General features: G+C 42.8%; 1 protein-coding gene across 15 annotated transcripts in view; it reads right to left on the bottom strand.

The window, feature by feature from the left end:
* Positions 1 to 23,397, bottom strand: part of PITPNM2 (phosphatidylinositol transfer protein membrane associated 2) — a 213,112-nt gene that overhangs the window by 60,848 nt on the left and 128,867 nt on the right. For all 15 annotated transcript variants that reach the window (XM_035098032.3, XM_035098047.3, XM_035098045.3 and 12 more), the window contains 4 exons: positions 10,293 to 10,507; positions 8,125 to 8,246; positions 5,109 to 5,342; positions 3,824 to 4,150 (listed from right to left, as the gene is read on the bottom strand). In XM_035098032.3, the coding sequence (XP_034953923.3) occupies positions 3,824 to 4,150; positions 5,109 to 5,342; positions 8,125 to 8,246; positions 10,293 to 10,507 (898 nt within the window). The remainder of the gene's footprint in view (positions 1 to 3,823; positions 4,151 to 5,108; positions 5,343 to 8,124; positions 8,247 to 10,292; positions 10,508 to 23,397) is intronic.

The following is a 23,397-nucleotide window of genomic DNA, read 5'->3' as shown; positions in this document are numbered from 1 at the left end:
TGACATACCAGCAAGAAAATCCCATTTATTATTGTACCACCAGAAGGTAGCCACACGTGCCGGGCAATGGCTTTGGATTCTACTTTTATTAATTGTCATGTAGAAAGGTCACTGCTGTAACACACACACCCTCGCCACCGCCCCCGGATCAGTTGCGTAGCTAATTATGGCTTCAGCATTCACTCTGTCACCCCTGACTATTCCACCCCATTCCTTTAGGAATAAGGGAGCCAAGTGATTGACAGCACACAGCTAAACCACACTGGACTGACGTCAAAGGCCCTCGCATAACAGCTGCTAAAAATAGAACAGATAATAATACAGGCGTGCGTGCGACAAGGGTCCCCGCTTACACCAGGGGTCTCACTTACACAGCAGAAGACTGATCGAGCCCTCATGCAGGAGACAAAAGAAGCCGCTTTCATCTCATCTGCATCAGCAGGAAACTTGAGGAGCAGCTCCCTTGGTGGTCATGCATGCAAATGTGTGGCCATCTCCTTAAAATGCTGAGGAGGAGATTAAAAAGCCTCCCACGATGTGCTTCTCTAACCTGACTCTCTGCAATTCGCTTCTCTCACTAGCCGGATCCAGTCTAATGGGGGCGCCTGGCTAACAACAAGGCTTTGATGCAGAGGGGTGAGCTGGATATGCTCATGGCTTAGCTCTGCCAAGAGTCAGGTGGAGGATCACTGGGCCTTTCCAGGAGTGGGTTGGCAGGACAGTCCTGTAGTGAACATCCAGCTTTCTGCATGCATGTAGTTGTGGAAAGTGACCAACCGCTAGGTGCTTCTCAAAAATGCTTCCCACCCCACCCAGCATCACAGATGAGTGTGCAGCGGCCCTTGTGTGCAATTGCAGTCCTCTGTGGTGCACAATGATCTGTGGATCAGGAGCACTAACCTAAAACTGATTTAAAAAGTGGAACAGAACAAATAACTCCTCCCCCCGCCCCCCATTCTAGAACAGAGCACAGAGAAGCATCCTAAGAGCAAAACAGCAGCTCTTTGTTCCAAATGAGGGTGATATGATGAGGCAGTGGAGGAAAATTTGTCCCACAAATCCACTGTAGATTAGCACGGTATTCTCTAAGGGGTGATTCATTCCAATCACACATTGGAATGGGAGAAGGCTCCGGTTGACTCAGGATCCTATCTCATCTTTAAATTGTCTCTTTCTGCCCCTCCAGTGAGCTCAGAAATGCTCCCGTGTGAGACCAGGTTTGCTACACAGTTTGAGCTCTGTTTCATTAATTTATGATCCTTGGAGAGAAATTTTTTTGGGGGGGGGTGTTGATAGTGGAAACACCTTAATGTATAAACATGGCGCGGTAGCTTTGCTATGGTCACTGCATTCCAAAGAGCTCCAAAACAGGGGATTAAAGGATCCAAGCAATAATGAGTGTCGCTTGTTTTATGTCTAACATTTCACATTAGACAAGCACATGTCCAGGAAAAGCACATCGCCCGAGGCAGTCGTGCCACAGCAGAAGTTTCCATGCCTGGTAAATCGCTAAGCATTTCTATTGCTCCCACCCACCCACCACCCACACTTTCCACTGTACAACCCTGCTCCTCCTGCCAGATAGAGAATGTGCCCTGACAAAACCCTGATGCCATGAAGCTATTAGGGCTGCCACCCAATTAAAGAAATCTTAGCTGATGAATCATATTAGTAGGTTGATCAATTAATTGATTAAATCTGCATACATTTGCACGCAGCAGTTCTAAAGAAAGCTGAGAGCTGTTGTCCTCTGTTTCTGCTTGCATTCAGTCTTCCCATGGGCACCTGGCTGGTCACTGTGAGAACAGAGAATTGGACTAGATGGGCCCTTGGCCTGATCCAGCAGGTCTCCTCTAATGTCCTTTGTGATAAGAAGTATATTTTAGTTTTATGGTCATCACATCTTGGAATAGGCATTCCCCATTATCTCTCATATCACAGAAAAGAGTGGTGGTTTCAAAAAGTGATGGATATAGAGCAAGTATGAGACACTTGTGACTCTCCAGATAATGTTAGGTTACCATCCCTCACCATTGGCCATGGTGGCTGTGACTAAGGATCTGTACATTTTGGTTTTCGCGGTGTCTCATTTTTGAAGTCTCAAATCCAGTTCTCTATACTGTAATTTGATTTTTTTTAAAATTCCTCATAAAAATTCCTCAGCATTTTAGTGCAAAATCCTCCTAATAAACACATTTTATATGCATTTTAAATGCATTTTTGTATGACTAATGGATATGTTTTTGAAAGCAATTCCCCCCAAAATAATGCATTTTTGAATGCTATTTCAAATAATATCTTCATTTTCATGCACAACTGTCCTCTAACATATGACTTTTTTTAACATTGTTTGGGGAATTTTGAAGGATAGGTGTTTTTCAGTTTGTATATTGTTTCAGAAATTGCAGATTTTATAGGATCAGCCTTAAATTCTTCCTGAATTATTTTCCCCCTGCATTCTGATCTGTGACTAATGAGAACTAATGAGACCAATGGCACCTGGAGGGCCACAGGTTCCCCACCCCTGATTCAGTGCCATGATTGTCCACAGTCTGGACACTCACCCTGTTATACGCCTTCTTCATACAGTTTGTGTTTTTTTGCAGTGTTTAAAAGATTTGTTTGACCAGATCTTTAGCAGACAGGCAAAAGAACCAACCGTACACTATAGACCATGCTAGCTCTATTATACAGTCCATATCTAGGGGGACGACCCAAATCCACTACTGTCTCACAATGAAGGATGGCTGGAAAAGAACACCAACAAAGAAGGGAACCTGAACCCGCTGGAACATTTTCTTGGCCCGTAGCTTTTTAAAGGAACGAAACACCTCTAGGTTGTAAACCTATAAAGAATTCATACTGATGCCAGTCGGGGAGTATAACATTTCTTCAAAATAGAATCAGCTTCTACCAAACTAAAAGGAAACTCTCTAAGGAATGACTGCTATGCTCTACGAGGGCTATTCCTGTGACATGTCCACATGAAAACTTATTCCATTCACTGTTTGAAGAGCACATCAGGATTGCAAGAATGTTCGTTTTGGGTTGCGATAAACCCAGACTTGGTTAATGCAAGTGGCCTATCTGGGTCCTCAGAAGCAGGTGTACTTTAGAAAGCAAGGCCTAGTGGTTTCAGAGCTGGGCTTGGATCTTGGAATTGTGGGATAAAATTCTATCTCTTCCAGGGTCACTATACAAAGCATATCTCCACTGAAGAAAAACGGGGTTGGTAGTCAATTTCTTCCCAACAAACTCTGTGTAGTTTGAGGGGGTGAGTGGCTAGCAATTAGTGACGGGGAGAAACTGATTCAGTTTTCATTTAAAACCAAATTTATCAAATCTGTACTTTCCAAACAATATGAAAACTGAAACACAGCCATTCTTCATAATTTGCACTTATCTGAATTTTTTGATGAAGTTCTCCAACCAATCAAGCTTCACAAAAAAGCACACACTATGGGGAAATGAACATACAAATCAATGCAGAGGGATTTGGAGGGAAGGAACTGTAATAAGCAGGACGATTCTATAATGCTTCCTCTAGGAGGAAACCAGCCATTAACACCTTGCAGAGAGGGAACTAGCCGGTGGTGGCCCTTGGCTCATTTTGGTGGTGTATAGAGGCTGGAGAGTGACAGCTTCTAGCACCCCACCCACCACAACACAACACACAAGCAGGTGCTGTGGCACTGAACTCCATCACCCTTTCAGCTTTATGTACAATATAACCAAACTCTATGACTCTGTACGTCAACCTTCAGAAGTTGTTAGCTACATACTCTGTGTTCCTTTTGAAACTAACCAGGTGGGTGTGACTCACCTCCTCTTTTTGAAGAGGACTTGGAAGACGTCGACCACTGCTTAGTCAGCACTCTCCCTGGCAAGGCTTCACCGATATTGCTAGCTGTGTCCACCGCCTCGGTGGATGGAGATATGGCCTTTGTTTCCGTATCATTCTCATCCAGAGGGTCTTTGGGAAGGTGCTGCTCCAGCTCATTCTCGTTGCAGCTGAACTGGGCCATCTTCTGTGCCAGCATCAGTTGTGCCTCCTTTTCCAGCTGCCGGATGTCCTCAATGGTAAGCCCGTACCATTCATCCTGCCAGCACCAAGCTTGCCTGTGGGCCCGAACCATCACCTTCCGCAAGCCTAGGGGTTGGGGATGGGGAGACACAAAAATTTCCAGCAGGCCACTGATCTAGCTAATAAGAACACCCATTCAGGGGCATCACCACATTTCAACTGTCGGTCAACAAAAGCTTCAGTGCTACACTTGGATGCTGATTTCTGTACATACCCAGATCTCCCCTCCTGGAATTCTGGACTTAGGAAGGTTTATGTTTTTCTTAATAAATCTTAAATGCCTCCATAACATTCTGGTAAGCTAGACCTCTGCTCAACATATGGCCTGGAACCTTGGCTTTCTTTCCCTGGGGTTCTGCAAGGACTCTCTGATGTACTTGAGGACATAAAGTTGCAATGCAGTCTCCAGGGCTGGCCCTACCATTAGGCAGAGTGAGACAGCCACTCCCAGTGCTGGATGCTGGGGTGTATGGGGCAGTGGAAATGTGTTGGAAGCCAGAACCTGCCTTGTATGTGTAAGCTAGCTGCTGCCCTCAGGTGTGGTGGACAAAGGTGTCTCATCACCAATGTTGAAATAAAGTTAAATTGCTAGCCTGGCTGTATGTGGAATGGGTGTGTGTTTCAACTTATCTTTAACCTCAGGCAGCAAAATGTCTTTGGCCAGTCCTTGCATTCTCCCATCCAAGCACTGACCAGACGCAGAACTACTTAGTTTCCACAAGGCTGCCATGTCATGTGCCTTCAGATCATGCCCTGAACCAGTTTCATGCAGATTTAACTGGAACTTTGTTCTTGGGCTTAGCTCTCGTCTGGCTCTGGGGCCAAGCCCTGCCAGCACCCTCCTAACACCAGTCTTTAGTAGGAAGGTGTGGTCTATGGGTGAGCCCAGGGACAATGAACCCTGTGGCCCTCCAAATTGAGTTCAATTCTCATCAGCCCCAGGCAGCTTTTCAATATTCTTCCATAATGCCGGCTGAGCCAGGAGCAAATATACTGAGCAGAGCTCAAGGAGATAAAAACTTACCAACGTCATGAATGAAGCGCTCAATTTTAGACTGCATCCCCCAATATCTGAATTCCACCTTGCACAGTTTGTAGGCACACATCATAGGGTATCTCCCAGGGTTGTTCTTGTGCTCTTTGATCCAGTCTTCTGACAGGGGACCCCTTGTCGTCTTCACTGATTTATATAGCTTTGGATCTTCTTCTGATTTGTATTCGTGTGGAGGGATGGGATCTTTAACAATATCAATGGGATCTAAGTCCAGAAAAAGTAGTTTAAACAAAAACATTAAAGAGCATAAACATAATTTCATCAAAGCTTTGTTTTGCTTTGATAACTGTTTAGACTGAAACAACTGGTATTTAAACACTTTACACAAGTGAGTCAGAGGCTGGCATTTCCTTTCTCTGAAGAAGTCTCAACGAGAAACTTTATTCCAGATACTGTATATGTGTGTGTGTGTGTGTGTGTGTGTGTGAAGCAGGCAATCAGAGAATTCTCTGTAAGATTTGACCACAACATCTCTTCTGAAAAATGCTATTTCTCAGAGGTTTAAATCATAGAACTAACAAATTGGCTACATCAATATCAATTGACCATTTTCTAATGTGGTTGTAGAACACAGATGATTTAATCTGGAGTTCCACAAGTTTCTACAGTATGAAGGTCAAACAGACCAAAAACAACATGTTGTTTGCTCATGTGCTCCAAGAATCATTCATATAGGTCAGGACTTGTAGGAAATTAACAGCAGGTTGAAATTGAGGATTTAGAAAAATCAGAAACTGCCTTAGTCAGACTATTGATCCATCTACTGTAGTATTGGCTACATCAGCTGTCTCCAACTTGGTGCTCTCCAGATGTTGTTCCTGACCTTTGAGCATGCTGGTTGGGGCTGCTGGGAGCTGTAGTTCAAAACATCTGGGAAGGCATCAGGTTTGTGAAGGTTGTATAGAACAGCTTGGGAACTGCTTCTTTGTGGGAAGTAATGACTGTCAATGTGGTATAAGAGTACCTTAAATGTACAGTGTGGTTATGACCTTATTATTTATTGTAGGTGTGGAGAACACTTGGTCCTTCAGCTATTGCTAGACTCCAATTCCCATCAGTCCCAGCTGTCACAGCCAATGGTCAGGGAGGATGGGGCTGAAGTTCAACAGGTTCCCTCATGCCTGATTTAACAGAAGGAAGGGGAGCATTTAAATTTTCTGCATTAGACACAAAGCAGCTGGCAGCCCCACAAACAGTGCAGACACACTGTTTGGTTTGCTAATGTTCCACCACAGTCTTCCTGCAGCTCACATTTTCTGCCTTTTTAAGCCTTGAGAGTTATTTAACAAACACTTAAGCAAAGGGAAGAGGTTTCATACAAATGTAGTAGAACTAATTAACTATTCTCTTAAATAAACCTTTATGCAGAAACTGGGGTCTCAGGGGTACATTTAAAATTCAGGTTGAAAAACACCTCAGCATTTCAGTTAATTTTCTCAGAGAATTAACTGTTCTGTGGGTTCCAAATGACACATCCATCACCATCAACTGTGCATGGATGACTGAGGTGTTATTGCTACACTAGTGCTAATCATGTTCTTTGCAATGAGATGCAGTCAATAAGTTGGCTCCAGAGACTCGCCTTTGCCATAATCTTGGGCTTCCCTGAAGCCTGCTTCTGTGTGGATGGTGAGGCTCCACACTCACGTCAGAACTTTGGAAACAGAGGGAATGATATTTGGGTGAGTACTGGCTGTTAAAACACTATCCCCCAGGGCAAGCTTTTGCCTGATTATGTGCAGAAATGCTTTAAGGATTGAGATACAGTTCAGGGGTGCCAGGAGGATTTACACGTCTCCAAACAAAAGCACCAGCCCTCCCAAATATTGACACTGGACAAGTCAAAGCAGTTCACTGACATCACCAGACCCTGCGCTTCCTCTCTGCCTCAGCCAGCAAGTCTTGGCATGGCAGAGACTGCAGCTAAAACTAATTAAGATCTGTAGAATTTGATGTGTATGCCCCTCGGGGCAGCAGCCTGCTTTTTGCATATGCTAAAGCACCATGCACATTGGCACTATAATATGCCCTGCACTGAGTTAAACAATTGCTCATTCTAGGAATGAGGAACCTCAGGCTTTAGGGGATGAATGCAGTTCCCTGACCTCTCTCCCTGGCCCTCCCGAACACTCCTCACCAATCCAAATTATTCAGCATTTTAATGCTATTTATCCTAATAAACACATTTTTTGAAAGTATTCTTTTGAATTTTATCAATATAATCCAAATAACAAAATAGAACTTCATGAGACAAACACATAAAAACTGCAGGATTCCATCCTAGGCCCATTGCTGTTCATTTTTTAAAAATAAATAAATAAACAACTTATATGAAGGAATTGAGGGGATGCTCATCAAATTTGCAGATGACACCAAACTGGGAGGGGTAGCTAATGCCCCAGAAGACAGAATTCAAGATGGCCTTCTCCTTAATAGATTGGAGAACTGGGCCCACACTAACAAAATGTATTTCAATAGGGACAAAATTAAGGTCACTTAGTCTGGAAGAATCAGCTGCACAAATATAAAACAGCTGGCTTATCAGTAGTACATGTGAAAAGGATCCAGGGGTCTTAGTAGATCACACACTTAACATGAGTCAAGAGTGTGATGCAGCAGCAAAAAAAGCTAATGCTATTCCAGGCTGCATCAACAGAATTCCAGCATCCCATTCAAGGGAAGTAATACTCCCGCCCTATTCTGCCTTGCTCAGACCACACCTGGAGTCCTGTGTCCAGTTCTGGAAGCCACAATTTAAGAAGAATATTGACAAGCTGGAATGTGTGCAGAGGAGGGCAACCAAGATGATAAAGGGTCTGAAAAGCAAGTCTTATGAGGAATGGTTGAGGGAGTTGGGTATGTTGAGTCTGGAAAAGAAGAGGAGATAGTCATCTTCAAACCTATAATAACACTATAGTTGTTTACATGCACACACAAGCAACTGTTAGGCAGAATGAAAGATTGGGAGTGGGAAGAAAATACTCACCAAGAATGGTCTGCCTTTTCTCTGCAGTGGAAAGGTTGAAGACGTTGGCTTGCTCTCCTGAGTCAGATATGTAATAGGTTTCAATATCAATGGAGAATTTCTCCACAAATGGGCACGTATACCTGAGAAAGAAATAGCATCAGGGAAGCTTAACCTAACGCTTCTTCACACCAAAGTGCTTCAAAAAATAATTTGAACACCCACATAAATACAGGTGCTTCTCCTCCAGAAGAGGGTGGGGGGAGCCTCAATGACTTATAGCGTAGCACAGATTTCATTAGCACCTTAGTTTCCATAAGATGAACATCCAGCGTTTGCTAACTTGGCAAAAAACAGTCAGTCAGACACGACTGTTTCCTCTTCTGGAAGAGGAGGTGGCCCACCGCTAAAGGGCATGAGAGCTGTCAAAAGAAGTTGCAAACGAGTCACCTAAATTTGCCACAAGCAGCAGTGCCTTTGCATGCCTTCTCCTGAACCACAATTTTGTTAGTTGCTTGAAGTATTTAGAACCTGTCTTTTGAAGGTTATAAATAGTTAAAACAAAAACGTAAGATGAGAGTGTTGGATCCGTCCAGTGGACCTTCTAGGCATATTGTCTCTGTCAGTGGAGGCAGATCATTATAGCCTTAGCCTCCATGGATCTGACTAATTCTCTTTTAAAGATCATCCAAGTTGGAGCTAAATAAAAAAATTCCTTCAGTAGCACCTTAAAGACCAACTAAGTTTATATTTTGGTATGAGCTTTCGTGTGCATGCACACTTCTTCAGATACACTTATAAACTTAGTTGATATAAACTTAGATATAAACTTAGTTGGTCTTTAAGGTGTGTATCTGAAGAAGTGTGCATGCACACGAAAGCTCATACCAAAATATAAACTTAGTTGGTCTTTAAGGTGCTACTGAAGGAATTTTTTTATTTTGCTTCGACTCAGACCAACACGGCTACCTACCTGTAACTACAAGTTGGAGCTGTGTACTTTGTTGTGTCTGTCTGGAATCTTCCAAACATTCAGCTTCATTTGATGTCTATGAGTTCTAATGTTATGGGAGAGGGATAAAAACTTTTCTCTATCCGCTGAATATTTTACTGTATGTCATGTTGCCTCTCACTCATCTTGGGTTGCATGCAACTCAGCCCTACTCAGAGTAGGTCCACTGAAGTGAATGAACCTAAGTTAGTCATGTCCATTCAGTGAGTTTAATTCTGTGTATGACTAGTACTGAATACCATCCCTAAAAATACTAAACTAAAAATACCTAAAAATAAATAATTAACTATGCTGGTTCAAGAGATGGCATGCAAAGGCACCACTAGGGGTTGGTTTCTCTCAGTTTCTCATTTTTTCCCAGGCTTCTTCCCTCACTCCCCAATGTTAAATTCAGCATAGCTGCCAAGTTATCCCTTTTTTAAAGGGATTTTCCCTTATGCTGAATAGGCTTCCTCGCGAGAAAAGGGAAAACTTGGCAGCTATGAAATTCAGTTCTCCACATTTCCTAGCAATTTTGAATTAATTTGTATTTTCAAACGAAATCCTCAAATTTCATCAGCATTTTAGAGGGAATTTATTTTAGTATACAAATTTCTGAAGTTTTGACTAATATATACATTTTTGCAAGCAATTTACCCTAATATAAGGCTTTATATTACAGTATAGTAATAACCTACTTTATATTAGACAATATACTACTTTAATTAATGTATATACTTTTGTGCACACCTTTCCCAAAAAGAGCATTTTGTACATAATATTTGGTGGAGAACTGCACTACAAAATACATAGAAGTGAGAATTTTGAAGATCAATTGAGTTTTGGATCACACAATGGTTTGAGAAGTGAAAATTAGATAATTTCTATTAAAATGCAAAAATTGAAGTTCTCCCCTCATTGTCAGGCACCACTGCTACCTGTGGCAAAGTAAGACAACTCCTTTAGCATGAGCAAAATATCAACACATGGACATGCCCTTGGATCCATGTGTGGGGAAGGTTACGGTAATTAAAACAACAACAAGGAGGGTGTTTATTTTACCTGTTATCTTCATATCTCCATTTTACAAAATGGGACTTTTGGTGGCCTATCTACCACATAGAGCTGTTGTGAATACAAACCAATGTCAACTGTTAAGTGAACTACAGAAATGAAAAGCTCTTATAAGAGGTAGTACCTTGTCCTTGTATAAGGATACGCATTCCATGACTCCTCCTCAACTCTTAAAGCTGCCTTTGGCAGTATAGACCGAAACCAACTGGGGATATGCATACCAATATGGTATACTTTGTGGGTATACTGCCCATTGCCACCTGGACCATCTGTATATGGTCTGTTTTCCAAAATCTCTACACCACTGCCTTCACCACATGTCTCTTCTCGGCTCTTTTTCTGAAATTACAAAATAAAACAGGGTAAGCAGATTCAACATTGCCCCTTGCTGAATCAATCAAGACCGGGCCATCAGGTAGCACAGTGGTAAATCAAGATCTTCAGAGCTGTTTAGTCAGCCTTATCACCAAGGCAGACCTCTCGGTTTAGCTGCGCCTCCCTGACTGCCCCCATCTTCATCCCCACCTGCAACAAGCATTTAGTTATACATAACTGTATTTGTTCACACCCATCCATTGTTAGTCCTACTTCTGACCATCTCTGTTCTCTTTCCATTGCCAACATTGTAAGCTCCTTGGGGCGAGGATCTGGGTTTATTTGTTTTTTCTTTCTAGGTAAATGTGTGTAAATTAGAGTGAGGTTGAGTATTGCTTCTCCACATTTTAAAATGACCATTCATGTCCTGCAAAAGTGGTGGGACCTTTTGGGGGGGGGATGGGGTCAGGAGATCCCTATTGCCCTCAGAAAGTTAGCGTTTCCAGAGTACCCTGAGAAGGATTGATTGTTAAAGAGCTCTGGGAATTCTGATTTCTGAAGCTATTTTCCTTAAGAATGCAAATTTCTAGCTCTTAGGGTTGCAAAGATAGGCTACAAAGTGCTGCCTCGTGAAATCTCAGGTGCCAAAGGGGTGGCTGAATAAGGGAGAAACTACCTGAGATATTGGTGATCTCCTGTCTCCCAGGGTTTGGCCAGCACAGGCACATAATGGCTGTGTCAGGTGAAGGGAGACACAGGAGACGGGTGTTTGGTTGAATTGGGCCACAACTTTATTGGTTACAGGAAAGAGTAGGTTTGGCTAAGGCATTGGGCACTTGTCTGGGATCTGGCAGCCCACCTGCTACCTGATAAGAACCTAGTGGGATCAAACCTGTGCTGAGGAGTCATCTCCAACATGGATTGGATGCCACGACCCTGCTCAGGCTGCTGTTGGGACTCCCAGACAGTCAACCCTCCTGGACCCCTCCAACAGGGTACCCTTGTGACTAAGGATCCACCCCAGTGCCTTATCCACCCCAGTTGTGATGGGTGCTATGAGGTAGGTGAAAACCCTCAAGTCGGCCAATTTGCTTGCAGGAGAAATTTCCTCCCTGGCTCTGAATACGGTGACCGAATAAACCACAGCAAAGTCTATAGGCAATGGGCCCGCTTCCCTCCAAGTGGGCCCCTACTCGGATAATACCAGGGTAACAGACCCTTAAATAGGCTGGGGATGGGCTGCTCGTATGCCCCCGCCTCAGATTGGCTGAGTGGGCACTGCCTGCCCTCACCTGCGGGCCTGACTGAAGATGGTGACTTCCATGGACCCAACGCAGCTGCGCCATGCGGCAACAGCCACCCACCTGGAGTCCCAGATGAGTGGATATTTCTTTTTTAAAGCATTCATTCAGATAGTGACTGTACAGCTGGGGGAGGTTAATTAAACTCTCCCCCTCTGTTCCATTTTCTAAATACCAACTTGCCCCAATAGAGTGAAATTACACATATCTGCATAGTATCTGTAAGTTTAATTCCATGGAGCACATAGTGCTGGGGGCTTGCTTTTAATTGGAAAAATGTTTCATGGAAAATTATCAAGTCACACCCCTTTCAGTACTGTGATCTATGATTCCACCAGCTACTATCAATTTAAAACACCACCACCACCACCACCATAAGAACCCTAATCATGGTTCTCTCATGTTATGTCAAGTTGCTCCCTAAAATTCACCATAATCCATAACTTTGGTGCCCTGAGTCCTGAGATCCTTAGCTGCTGCCATCAGATGTTGCCCCATCTAGAGGGAGACATGGTCTGTATGTGGACTGCCCTCTCTTGCTTCTAGGACAGGGGTCCCCAAACTAAGGCCCGGGGGCCGGATGCGGCTCAATCACCTTCTAAATCCAGCCCGCGAACAGTCCAGGAATCAGCATGTTTTTACATGAATAGAATGTGTCCTTTTATTGAAAATGCATCTCTGGGTTATTTGTGGGGCCTGCCTGGTGTTTTGACATGAGTCGAATGTGTCCTTTTATTGAAAATGCATCTCTGGGTTATTTGTGGGGCCTGCCTGGTGTTTTTACATGAATAGAATGTGTCCTTTTATTGAAAATGCATCTCTGGGTTATTTGTGGGGCATGCCTGGTGTTTTGACATGAGTCGAATGTGTCCTTTTATTGAAAATGCATCTCTGGGTTATTTGTGGGGCCTGCCTGGTGTTTTTACATGAGTAGAATGTGTCCTTTTATTGAAAATGCACCTCTGGGTTATTTGTGGGGCCTGTCTGGTGTTTTGACATGAGTAGAATGTGTCCTTTCATTGAAAATGCACCTCTGGGTTATTTGTGGGGCCTGCCTGGTGTTTTGACATGAGTAGAATGTGTCCTTTTATTGAAAATGCATCTCTGGGTTATTTGTGGGGCATAGGAATTTGTTCATATATATTTTTCCAAAATATAGTCTGGCCCCCCACAAGGTCTGAGGGACAGTGGACCGGCCCCCTGCTGGAGAAGTTTGCTGACCCCTGTTCTAGGACAAAGGTAGCTTTCCTACAAATTGAGACCTTACAGGTAGATACATACCTTGGGCTCTGCCACTCCTGTTGACCCTTCATGGTGGAAAAAAAGACAGAAAGCTAGCACAAAGTTAAGAGACAAGAGAATGTGTCCTTCTTGAAACATCCTGAGGGGAAAGGTTTCATCAAACTGCAAATCCAGTTTGGGAATGTTAGAGGTGAGTTACATCTATTTTTTTATCACGCCTACCTACTTTAATTATAAGGGAAAATCCAGTCATCCTCCCAGTGCCCATCAAAAGATTTCCAGGGCAGATGGTGACACAGATCTATCCCGGCTAAAATAATAGCATTAAATTACTTGTAACAGGGAACTCGGAGGAGCAGATGTGCTATGATTAGCAAGAATGGCAGTTACTTAAAGGCTCTTATTAAAATAAATCTCTGGGAACAAACATGGAATGGGACACAGCACATGAGCTCGTGTAAGCAGTTATGGAAAGAACAATTCTGGTGAATGTCATTGAAGCATCACACATCCCTATTTATCACCAGCTCTTCACAACAGAAAATGAAAAGCCACAAACAGCTGAACAAAAACAGATTGAGTCATAGTCTTTTGGATCCACTTCAACCTTTCCTCCAACTAAATATGCAGATCAATGAGGGAACCCCAATTAAATAGACAAGTCACTAAGGGGGTTCCAATGGCCCCTGTTATTCTGGTATATTGCAGAAGCACAATAAAGAATTTACATGGCTGCCAATTACAGCTTTCCAGGATGTTTACACACAGTAGAACTCAAATACTTGCACACTGTTTTGTGACATTTTGGTTGTCTGAATTTTGGAAATTTTCTTAAGGGCCAACATGGCTACCTTTACTTTCATGCGACACACTTTCTGTAAAGAGATTTAGTAAGGTATAATAACTTCCCCGAGTATGCTGTAACAAGCACTTCCAAATTCTCTCACTAATATGACTTTATTGGAGATGTTCTGTGTGTGGGACCCTGTGGAATGTTTTCGCATGGCACCTAAAGACATGCAACAAAGGTGCCAGGCAAACCTCCCTGGGGAGAGCATTCCACAAGTGGGGAGCCACTGCAGAAAAGGCCCGTTCTCATGTTGCCACTCTCTGGACCTCCATACCCACCAAATGTCCCATTTTAAGAGGGGCAATCCACATCACAGTAAGTTAATCCTGTTTGGATCCTGGAATGTCTCATTATTTGCACTGGACCAAAATATGCTCACTCTGGCACAAGTCACCAGGACTGCACCAGAGCTGGCACGATCCTGCTGAAGAGTGTCGGAGTGCCTTCCAGTCGAGTGCTCTGGCAATCATCAGCAGGGGCATGCCAAAGTGTCTTCTGGGCCAGTGCTCTGGCACAACCCTGGTGACGATCGTGAAAGTGCTGGACCAGAAGGCGTGCCCCTCCTGGTGTCCCAATTTTGGGATAAAAAGCACTTTGAATTGAGCCCAGAAACTAACTAGCAGCCTGTGCAGTTGGGCCAGGATTGGCATTATATGCTCAAACCATCTTGCCCAGTGAGTAACCTGGCTGCCCAAGTCCGCTGCACCTGATAATTCTGAACCATCTTCAGAGACAGTGCCACATATAACGCGTTGCAGTCATTTCCCCAAGATTAACTGGGGAAAGGGACTAAGGGTAATTGGCTTTTAAATTAAATAGGATCAGGAGCTAAGTTTTATCTGGTAGCCTTATGCAAACCTGTGCAACTGTCAACTAAAGAGACAGTAACCTTATTACAACAAATGTAAGTCTTAATGGAGTACTAATAAATTGAAGTATAGTATTTGCCTTATTGTACCTTTGTAGTTTATAATAAATAAAGAATATATTGTTACTTTTATTAAATTAGGCTGAGTTTGAAGACATTTGATTGTAGCGGTTAAAAGTCGAATCAATAGTGGCAAATATAGGCAGAAAACCAGCTTTTAAAGACATAGGTGTCTCTCTCCACACAACCACCACATTTTTGTGGTTTCATCAAACTGGTTAAGGACAATTCTCAAAACAGCCGCATTTATATCATTATGGGTAGAATGACTGCATGTTGTTGTAGATTTGAAATGTATTCAGGGGAGGGGAGATAAAGAGGGATACATGTCAGAAGATATTGTTTATTGGAATGGAGAAGCCTGGGTTCAATCCCTTCTCAACTATGAATCTTTCTGGCCCAGTCACTATATCAAACCTAAACCTCACAGGGCTGATGGGAGGATAAAATCAGGAAACCTGAACTACCCTATAAAACGGAAATGCTGGCCTTGTTTGCAGGCTTTACAATCAAAAGACTTGACAAAGTAAGGGAGAAATGAAAGGGGAAGGGAAGTCACTTGGGAAACCTAGGATTAAAATGCAGTTAAATGTAGTAAGAAAAGAGAGTTGCACAAACCCGGGGAGATAATAGATGAGCCAGGCATTTGCCTAGATTTTTAAACCAGATGAAAATAATTGTTCTCCTGTTTACTGTAGATTACAGCGTACAGAACGACCTTTCAAAGGTAGTCAAGTTAGACAACATTTACAATCAGCTCAGCACTTTTGTTTCCATGGATCGCTGAGATGTATTTTGCTTCAAATGAAAGGCTTGCAGCCTTGCACCAATATATAATCCAAAGCAATATACTCACTAAATAAAACCTGTTGCTTATAAATAGCCAAGTCACAACAACATAAAAGCTGTTTGCTAAGAAAGTCCTTGCGGTGCAAGAATCATAAGCAAGGTGTCAATCCAAAGATCAAAAACTTTTTAAAGCCTTGTTGATTCCAATGGAAGAGAGTTAACTAGCAGGCAAAGGGAGAGACCACTATCTTTCCCTCGTGATTGTAATTGTGGGGCACCGGAATCGTTGCATCACATAATCCTTGATTGTGCTCTTCACTCATCGGCCAGGAGCAAGTTTCTTGCTCCATATCTAAAGGGAATTGCCGATGATTCGAATGAAGCCAAACTGAGATACCTACTAAATGATGAAGACCCCTTAAGATCACTCACGGTTGCCAGATTCTTGATCAGCGTCCTATCCCTAAAGAAGAAAAATGGACTCCTGTGCGGCTCGGATAACCCTTTTAAACCATGATTTATGTGTTAGGATGTAATTAGGTGACATCAACATTGATGTCTTTTATTAATTTATGTTTATGTTGTAAATTTATTGTATTGTATGTTGTTGGTTTTTTGTTTCTGTTTTGTTTGTTTTTTGTAGTTTTTGGCTGTTTTAACTTTGGAGGTTTAAGTACATATATGTTGGTATGGGAAATTGTTGTGTGATGGGCCAATGGCCGTAATAAATATCAATCAATATCTTTCCCTCGAATTCACAATGCCTGCATACACATCATTCATGTAAGGCACATTTAAAGTAACCTGCTTCCAAATAATCCTGTAGTTTAAGGGTTCTGGGAATCATAGCTCTGTGAGAGGTAAACTACCATTTCCAGGATTCTTTGTGGAAGGGGATGTGCTTTAAATGTACTGTTCATACAAAGCCAATGGGAGCATCTGGCTTTCCCTGTTAGGCTGTTAGCATTGACCTCTGGACTGCCAGTTTCCTACCTGTCTCCCTTCCTCAAATTGCCAGCTGTTGCCAACAAGGCTCACCTCTGTCACTTAGAAGTCTGCTGGTAGCCACTGCTTCTGAAAGTTGCTGCTTCTGCATGGTACCCAGCCTCAGTCCCTGCCTATGAATTTTCAGCTGCTTTCTCATTGTGTTGGCCTTTCAACTAAGTGAACGGGGTAACCAGGTGCGCTGGCTTGCCCCCGCGATTGAGGGGGCAGGCGCTGCATGCTGTGCATGCATATGTAATATGACGGTGTGTTGTGAGCACACCACAAGGCATGCGTGAGTGACATGAGCACATCTCACAGTGTGTACACATCATCATAGAATACTGAGGCCTAGAAAATTGGGGGAGAGCCCCTCCTAGATGGTGCCCCTGAGGCCAACAATGCTGCTTATAGCCACCCACATCCCTGTCTAAGGGCTGAAGCTATATACTCCATCAAAATTGTGAGTTTTGATAAGAAGTTACTACACATCCTTTGCCATTTGTCAATATCCTTCTTGGTGTATGGCATTCATTAATAACCAATGAAAGTTGTTTGGAAGAGTCAATGAAAGTTGTTTGGAAATAACAGTTCTGTATTTCTGAGCAAGAATTCTGAGCATAAGGGCAGTACTATTATTTTTAGCACATAATGGAAACAATGTTCCTGTTGACACAACTTCAGATGGCTTTGGCCTTATGAGCTACAGCACTGCATGACTAGCACATGCTTTGTTATCTGCTATATTGACCTCAAATTCTTACTAAGAAGTGCTGCTTCCCCATGTTTTGAACTTCTTCTGTGACATTTTGGATTCACCCTTGCTCCGTTTCTTTGTGCGCAGACCCACACCGTACATTTGAACCACATCTAACACACCTGACTTCTCCCCCAAAGAATCATGGGAACTGTAGTTTGCTAAGGGTCCAGGGAACTGAAACTAAGTGAGAGGAACCTACAGTTCCCAGGATTCTTTGGGAGAAGCATGTGCTTTGAATGTATGGAGTAGATCTACCCTCTAAGGTACTATCTGCCCAGCTTCTAAGGTTCATTTCAGAGCACAAGTTTAACCTTTATCATAGTAAATGTAAGAATTTTCCTTGTACCAGGTCAAATTGATAGTAAAATTCATAAAGCCATGACTATCTACCTGTCTTCTACCCAACTTTGTACTGCTTCTAAATATTTTCCCTTGATGCTTCACTTCTCTATAGCCCCAGTCACTTCCCTCTTGTATATTTACATGCAATCATCATGTTTTGTCATTGAGTAATTGCAGTGTAAGTGAGTTGACAGGGTACCACAAATTGCTGTCTACTATAATAGGCAAATTTGTGTTTATTACAGAACACAGTTCTGCCATGGGAGGGGGAGCGGAACGGAGAGAACAATAGGGAAAAGGGTACCTCATAACATGAAGAGTCCCTCCTCACCACTGAGGTTCTAGGAGTCTCATTTTGGACACTGAAAACTTCCAACCTGTAACCTGCTCAGAGAACTCTTCCCTCACAGACTCATCTGCTGCACATTTGCCACAAACCCCCCCTGTGTATTGCAAAAGAATCTGGAAGCATTCTAAGGCACGTTATCAGTTCATGTAGGGTGCTTTCCAAATCTGGAGCCCATGAATTAAGAGTATGCCCTACAACTAGGGTTGGAGTCATAGCTGCCAAGTTTTCCCTTTTCTCGCGAGGAAGCCTATTCAGCATAATGGAAAATCCCTTTAAAAAAGGGATAACTTGGCAGCTATGGTTGGAGTCCAACATTGCTGTGTAGTGCTTCTGGTTTTACTCCAGAATTTGGGGGGGGGGGAGTATTAAAACATCTAGGTTTTCAGTCTCTCTTATTCTGCTTCTTTATATTGAATGATGTTAACTTTTTAACTAATATTGTTCCAGTATTTGCTTCCTTTTCCTGACAATACTCAGCTATTGAACACCTTGCTTTAATTAACAAATGGTTAATAAATTCACTTTCTTATTTTATACCCAGTATGTTCAGATATTCCAGAATTATCTGTTTGGGATCCAATGGAACTAATATACCAGTATACTGCACTACCTCAGGGAGGTCAGCTCTGGTAGCAAATAAGGTATTGGGTTGGGTCCTTAGCCCAATGAGTACCATACTAAAGGAGTCTGGGGTGTGTATGTCTCTATCTGGGAGCCCACAAAGGGGACAATGGGCCATAGCAACCCTCCAAAATGGCGGCCATTGTGGGATTGCCCTGTTTGGTGTATGTCATAGGATGACCCCTTAATCCAGGACTGACCCAGTCAATTAATCAATCAGCATGCAGGCTGGTTGACCCAGGATACACACCCAAAGCCTTCGCCAAAGCCTACTTACATCTGTAATCAATAAAGTTGTGGCCTATTTTAACCCAATACCAATGTCCTGTGTCTTATTTATCTCCCTTGTCCTGCCCTGTGCTGGTTGAAAACTTCCTGCACCTGGAAACTATCTTTCTTATATTGCAGAATTAAGGCAGCGAACATGGCATCTCCAAGCAATCTCCATTCCAAATGCTGACCAGACCCAGACCTGCTCCGCTTGAGCAAGGTGATTGTATATTTATCTTCAGATCAGGCTCTTGAAGTGCAGATATAGAATCCTAGGAGGTATGGACAGTAGCATCACATAATCTTCTGCCATATATTTTGGAAAGTTGCTTGTCTGTTGGCTATGCATTTGGACATCTCTTAAGATATCATAATCAAATTTTGCATGATGGTTCCCGAGATCAAAGAGGTCTTTGGATACAACTGGGCACCTTTTGACTCAATAAGGCTTGAAAGACAGAGCCTTTCAAAATTGCACTGATTTTAACCACTGATGTCAAAACTGCATTGATTTTTTAGTTTCTCAGAATTCCCGAGCAACACCAGGAAGTTGCTAATTGCTATTAAAGCAGAAAACTGAAGGAAAGTATGATAGAGTGAAATAATAGTCTCCTTCTTTCCTCTCCCATTTAGAGCTTTAGAGCTGCCTCTCCTGGATAGATAGATAGATGGTTGCTCAATGTATTGTAATTGTCTGAAATGCTGGTGTGAGCAAAAGGAAACGGCAACCATCCAGCCTCAAACACTCCAGTCAGTATGTGCCTGTTGCAACAGTAAGATCTGTGAAGTCTAGCAGCATTTGAGAGGCACGAATAAATGGGATGACAACAGACAGCTAGGCTTGCAGCTTCTTGTGCTGGGAGCTGCAATTAAGTAAAATCTTAAAAACAGAATGTTGCTGAGTTATTGACTGAATTACATGCAACTAAGACACAGTTGATTTTCAATTGGTTTTTACACTGCAAGCTCTCTTAGGTAACAATAGCTCCTACTTGTGCGGCAGCAGTCATTTGCACGCATATAGGAGTACCTGTTTTATCCTGGGCTGTCTGTTTCCATGATGTGAGTAAGACCTGGGTATCATTAACCAATTCTTTTGAATCATTCAATCTGACATGCAATTCATTAGGAGCAATACATCTGCAGTGCTGTCTGATTTCTGATGCGGGTACAGAGACAATGACAAGACCAACCATATTTATGTCACACCATTTTTCAGTACCGGTACTTGAAGTGCTGCAGAATTATCAAAGTGGGGGAACAACTGAGGGAGGATTGGAGCAGGTTTTTCCTCCCCATATTTTAGACCACCTGCAATTATTTCCTAGGAACACCTGTATTCCAGGTCAATTCACAGACTATTGTTACAAACAAGTAGTCATATGTAATAAATATGCGTGTTAAGTAAGTCACAACACTGGAACATAGGATACACCTCTTATACTAAGTCAGTTCACTGGTCCATGAACTATGCAGCCAAGATATGTACCTCCTCTATGGAACATCACCAGGGTATTAGCTAAAGCCAGTGTGGTCTAGCAGTGGATAAAACACTGGAGGCTCAGGGAGTCTGGAGTTCAGATCCCCACTTAGACATAAAACACATCACCACTCGGTGGTTTTTGCCTTGTTGCCCAAAAATGGGCAAGGAAAGATCTGCCTGAAAGGAGAGTTACTGCTAATCAATGTAGACAGTACTAAACTCAGTGGACTAACAGTCTGGCACAGCAAAAAGCAGCGATTAATTCCCCCTCTATCTCTCTGACTAATTCACACAGAGTTCTTGTGAAGTTAAAACAGGGTAACCTGAAGGAAGAAAAGGGAACAAAGGAAGCTGCCTTATTTGTACAAGCCACAACAGTCTATATTCAATGATGGTTGCATGTTCTATTTGTAACACAGAAATATATTGGGTTGGTAAAGGTACAAGCACTGTGGTCTAAACCACTGAGCCTCTTGGGCTTGCTGATCAAAGGTTGGCAGTTCGAATCTGCACGATGGGGTGAGCTCCTGTTGCTCTGTCCCACTTCCTGCCAACCTAGCAGTTTGAAAGCATACTAGTGCAAGTAGATAAATAGGTACTGGTGGAGCAGGAAGGTACAGTGGTACCTCGGTTTACAAACACAATTGGTTCCGGAAGTCTGTATTTAACCTGAAGCATACTTACCCTGAAGTGAACTTTCCCATTGAAAGTAATGGAAAGTAGATTAATCAGTTCCAGACGGGTCCGCGGAGTACTCAACCTGAAGCGTACTTAACCCGAGGTATGAGTGTAATTGGTTCCGGAAGTCCATACTTAACCTGAAGAGAACTTTCCCATTGAAAGTAATTGAAAGTGGATTAATCCGTTCCAGATGGGTCTGCGGAGTACTTAAACTGAAAATACTCAAACCGAGGCGTACTTAAACCGAGGTATGACTGTAAACGGTGTTGCCATGCACTCTGGCTTTCATCACTGTGTTCCGTTGTGCCAGAAGCGGTTTAGTCCTGCTGGCCACATAACCTGAAAAGCTGTCTGTGGAAAAATGCCGGCTCCCTCGGCCTGAAAGTGAGATGAGTGCTGCACCCCATAGTCACCTTTGACTGGACTTAACTATCCAGGGGTCCTTTACCTTTATTTACCTACCTATGTTGGGTTGCATCCAATGTTAGCCCTATTCAAAGCAGACCCAGTGAAATTAGCAGACAAGACTAACTTTTCCATGCATTCTTTTCCATGCATCTATTTTGAAGAAGACTAGCACTGGACACAACCCAATTTGGTTTTATATACATTATGTAGTCTTCTCTGAGTCCTAAGAACAGAGAAAACCAGAAACCTAAATAAAATACAATATACAAAAGTATTCACTTCTATTGCCTTCAAAAGTTAATTTAAGGTTTGTTTCATTGCACTCCCATCTCTTTACCATTCATCACTAATGCAGAAAGATACTGATCAGAATTTAAAACGATGCTTATAGCTCAAAATAAAAAGAATCGTTAAAGGGGATTTCCTTGTTTGCCTGCTAGTTATAATATTCATCTACATTTAAGGTTTACCCCCCCCCCCCGCCTGTTTTTGTTTTAGTTATCCAGACAGCATCCCGATATAGACAGAAGCAGCCTTAAGCTCCAGCATCTGTTTCCATAGCAATGGATTTGCATCAGCAACCCAGTGGATTTGGTTCAGGCCAGCCTTGGTCAGTTTTCTGCGTAGCACATACGGTAAATTGCTAGCACTAATAACAAATTGAATGATATCACTGGCTACCAGACACAAGATCTGTGTACTTCATTTGAGTCAAAACATGCATTTTTTTACATACGACACACAAAAATAAGTTGGATTCCATTTGATCCGTGTATGATATATTAGTTTAGAAAATGTAATTAATACAAAGAGGTCACTTACTAAAAACAGAGGCTAAACTTGAGAAAGGGCTTAGCCCTTAGAGATTTTAGACTAACCTGGCTACAATTTTTAAAAAGTTATGCCAGTTACACAATAGTAGTATGCTTAAACAGGTGACTCTTGAAAAATAATGCCAGAATTCCCTTTGATACTGTTATAGATGAATCCAACATATCTCTACTGTGGCTACAGTATTGTTATATGTATTAAACAATACTGTGTTGTTGTTGTTGTTGTTGTCGTCGTCGTCATTCACCAAGGCTATTAAAAGTTGTGTTCTTAAAATGAATGCTGAAAATTTACAACAGCTTGTTCCCTTGTCCCCCCCCCCAATAATGTGGTGTTCTCCATTAATGCAGCTTTTGGTGCCCTCTCTACTAGTTACAAGTGAAATCCACAGTGTGGCCAGCCCAGTTAAACAAGCTGGCTGACAAAAATCCGGGGGGGGGGGCAGGGGGGTCCCATTGTTAATCCACTGGGTTCAGTGTGCAGGCCAGAAAAATAGAGGAATGACTCACAGAATCCTAAAGGTAATCTCTGACTCTGGGCAGAGGAGGGTAGCATGTACATGTCTGTTGACTCACATTCTTTTTTAAGAGCAGTGCTTTTTTGGTTAAAAAATGAGGTTCTGGTACTCATATATTGATAAAAGTGCTGTGGGTGCCAGTACAGAATGACTGCCATGGGAAGTAAAAAAGAAGTGACCATTAGGTCCAGTCGTGGACAACTCTGGGGTTGTGGCGCTCATCTCGCTCTATAGGCTGAGGGAGCCAGTGTAGAGCTTCCAGGTGATGTGGCCAGCATGATTAAGCCGCTTCTGGCAAACCAGAGCAGCGCACGGAAACGCTGTTTACCTTCCCACCGGAGCAGTACCTATTTATCTACTTGCACTTTGACGTGCTTTCGAACTACTAGGTTGGCAGGAGCAGGGACCGAGCAACGGGAGCTCACCCTGTTGCGGGGATTCGAACTGCCAACCTGCTGATCGGCAAGCCCTAGGCTCAGTGGTTTACACTACTGTACCACCCGCATCCCTAAAAAAGAGGTGACAAAACTCTAAACTAGTGAGTACTGTCACACACAA

The sequence above is a fragment of the Zootoca vivipara genome, chromosome 16, assembly GCF_965207765.1.
Source record: "Zootoca vivipara chromosome 16, rZooViv2.hap1.1, whole genome shotgun sequence".
Classification (NCBI taxonomy): domain Eukaryota; kingdom Metazoa; phylum Chordata; class Lepidosauria; order Squamata; family Lacertidae; genus Zootoca; species Zootoca vivipara.
This window is presented reverse-complemented; position numbering and strand designations above follow the sequence as displayed.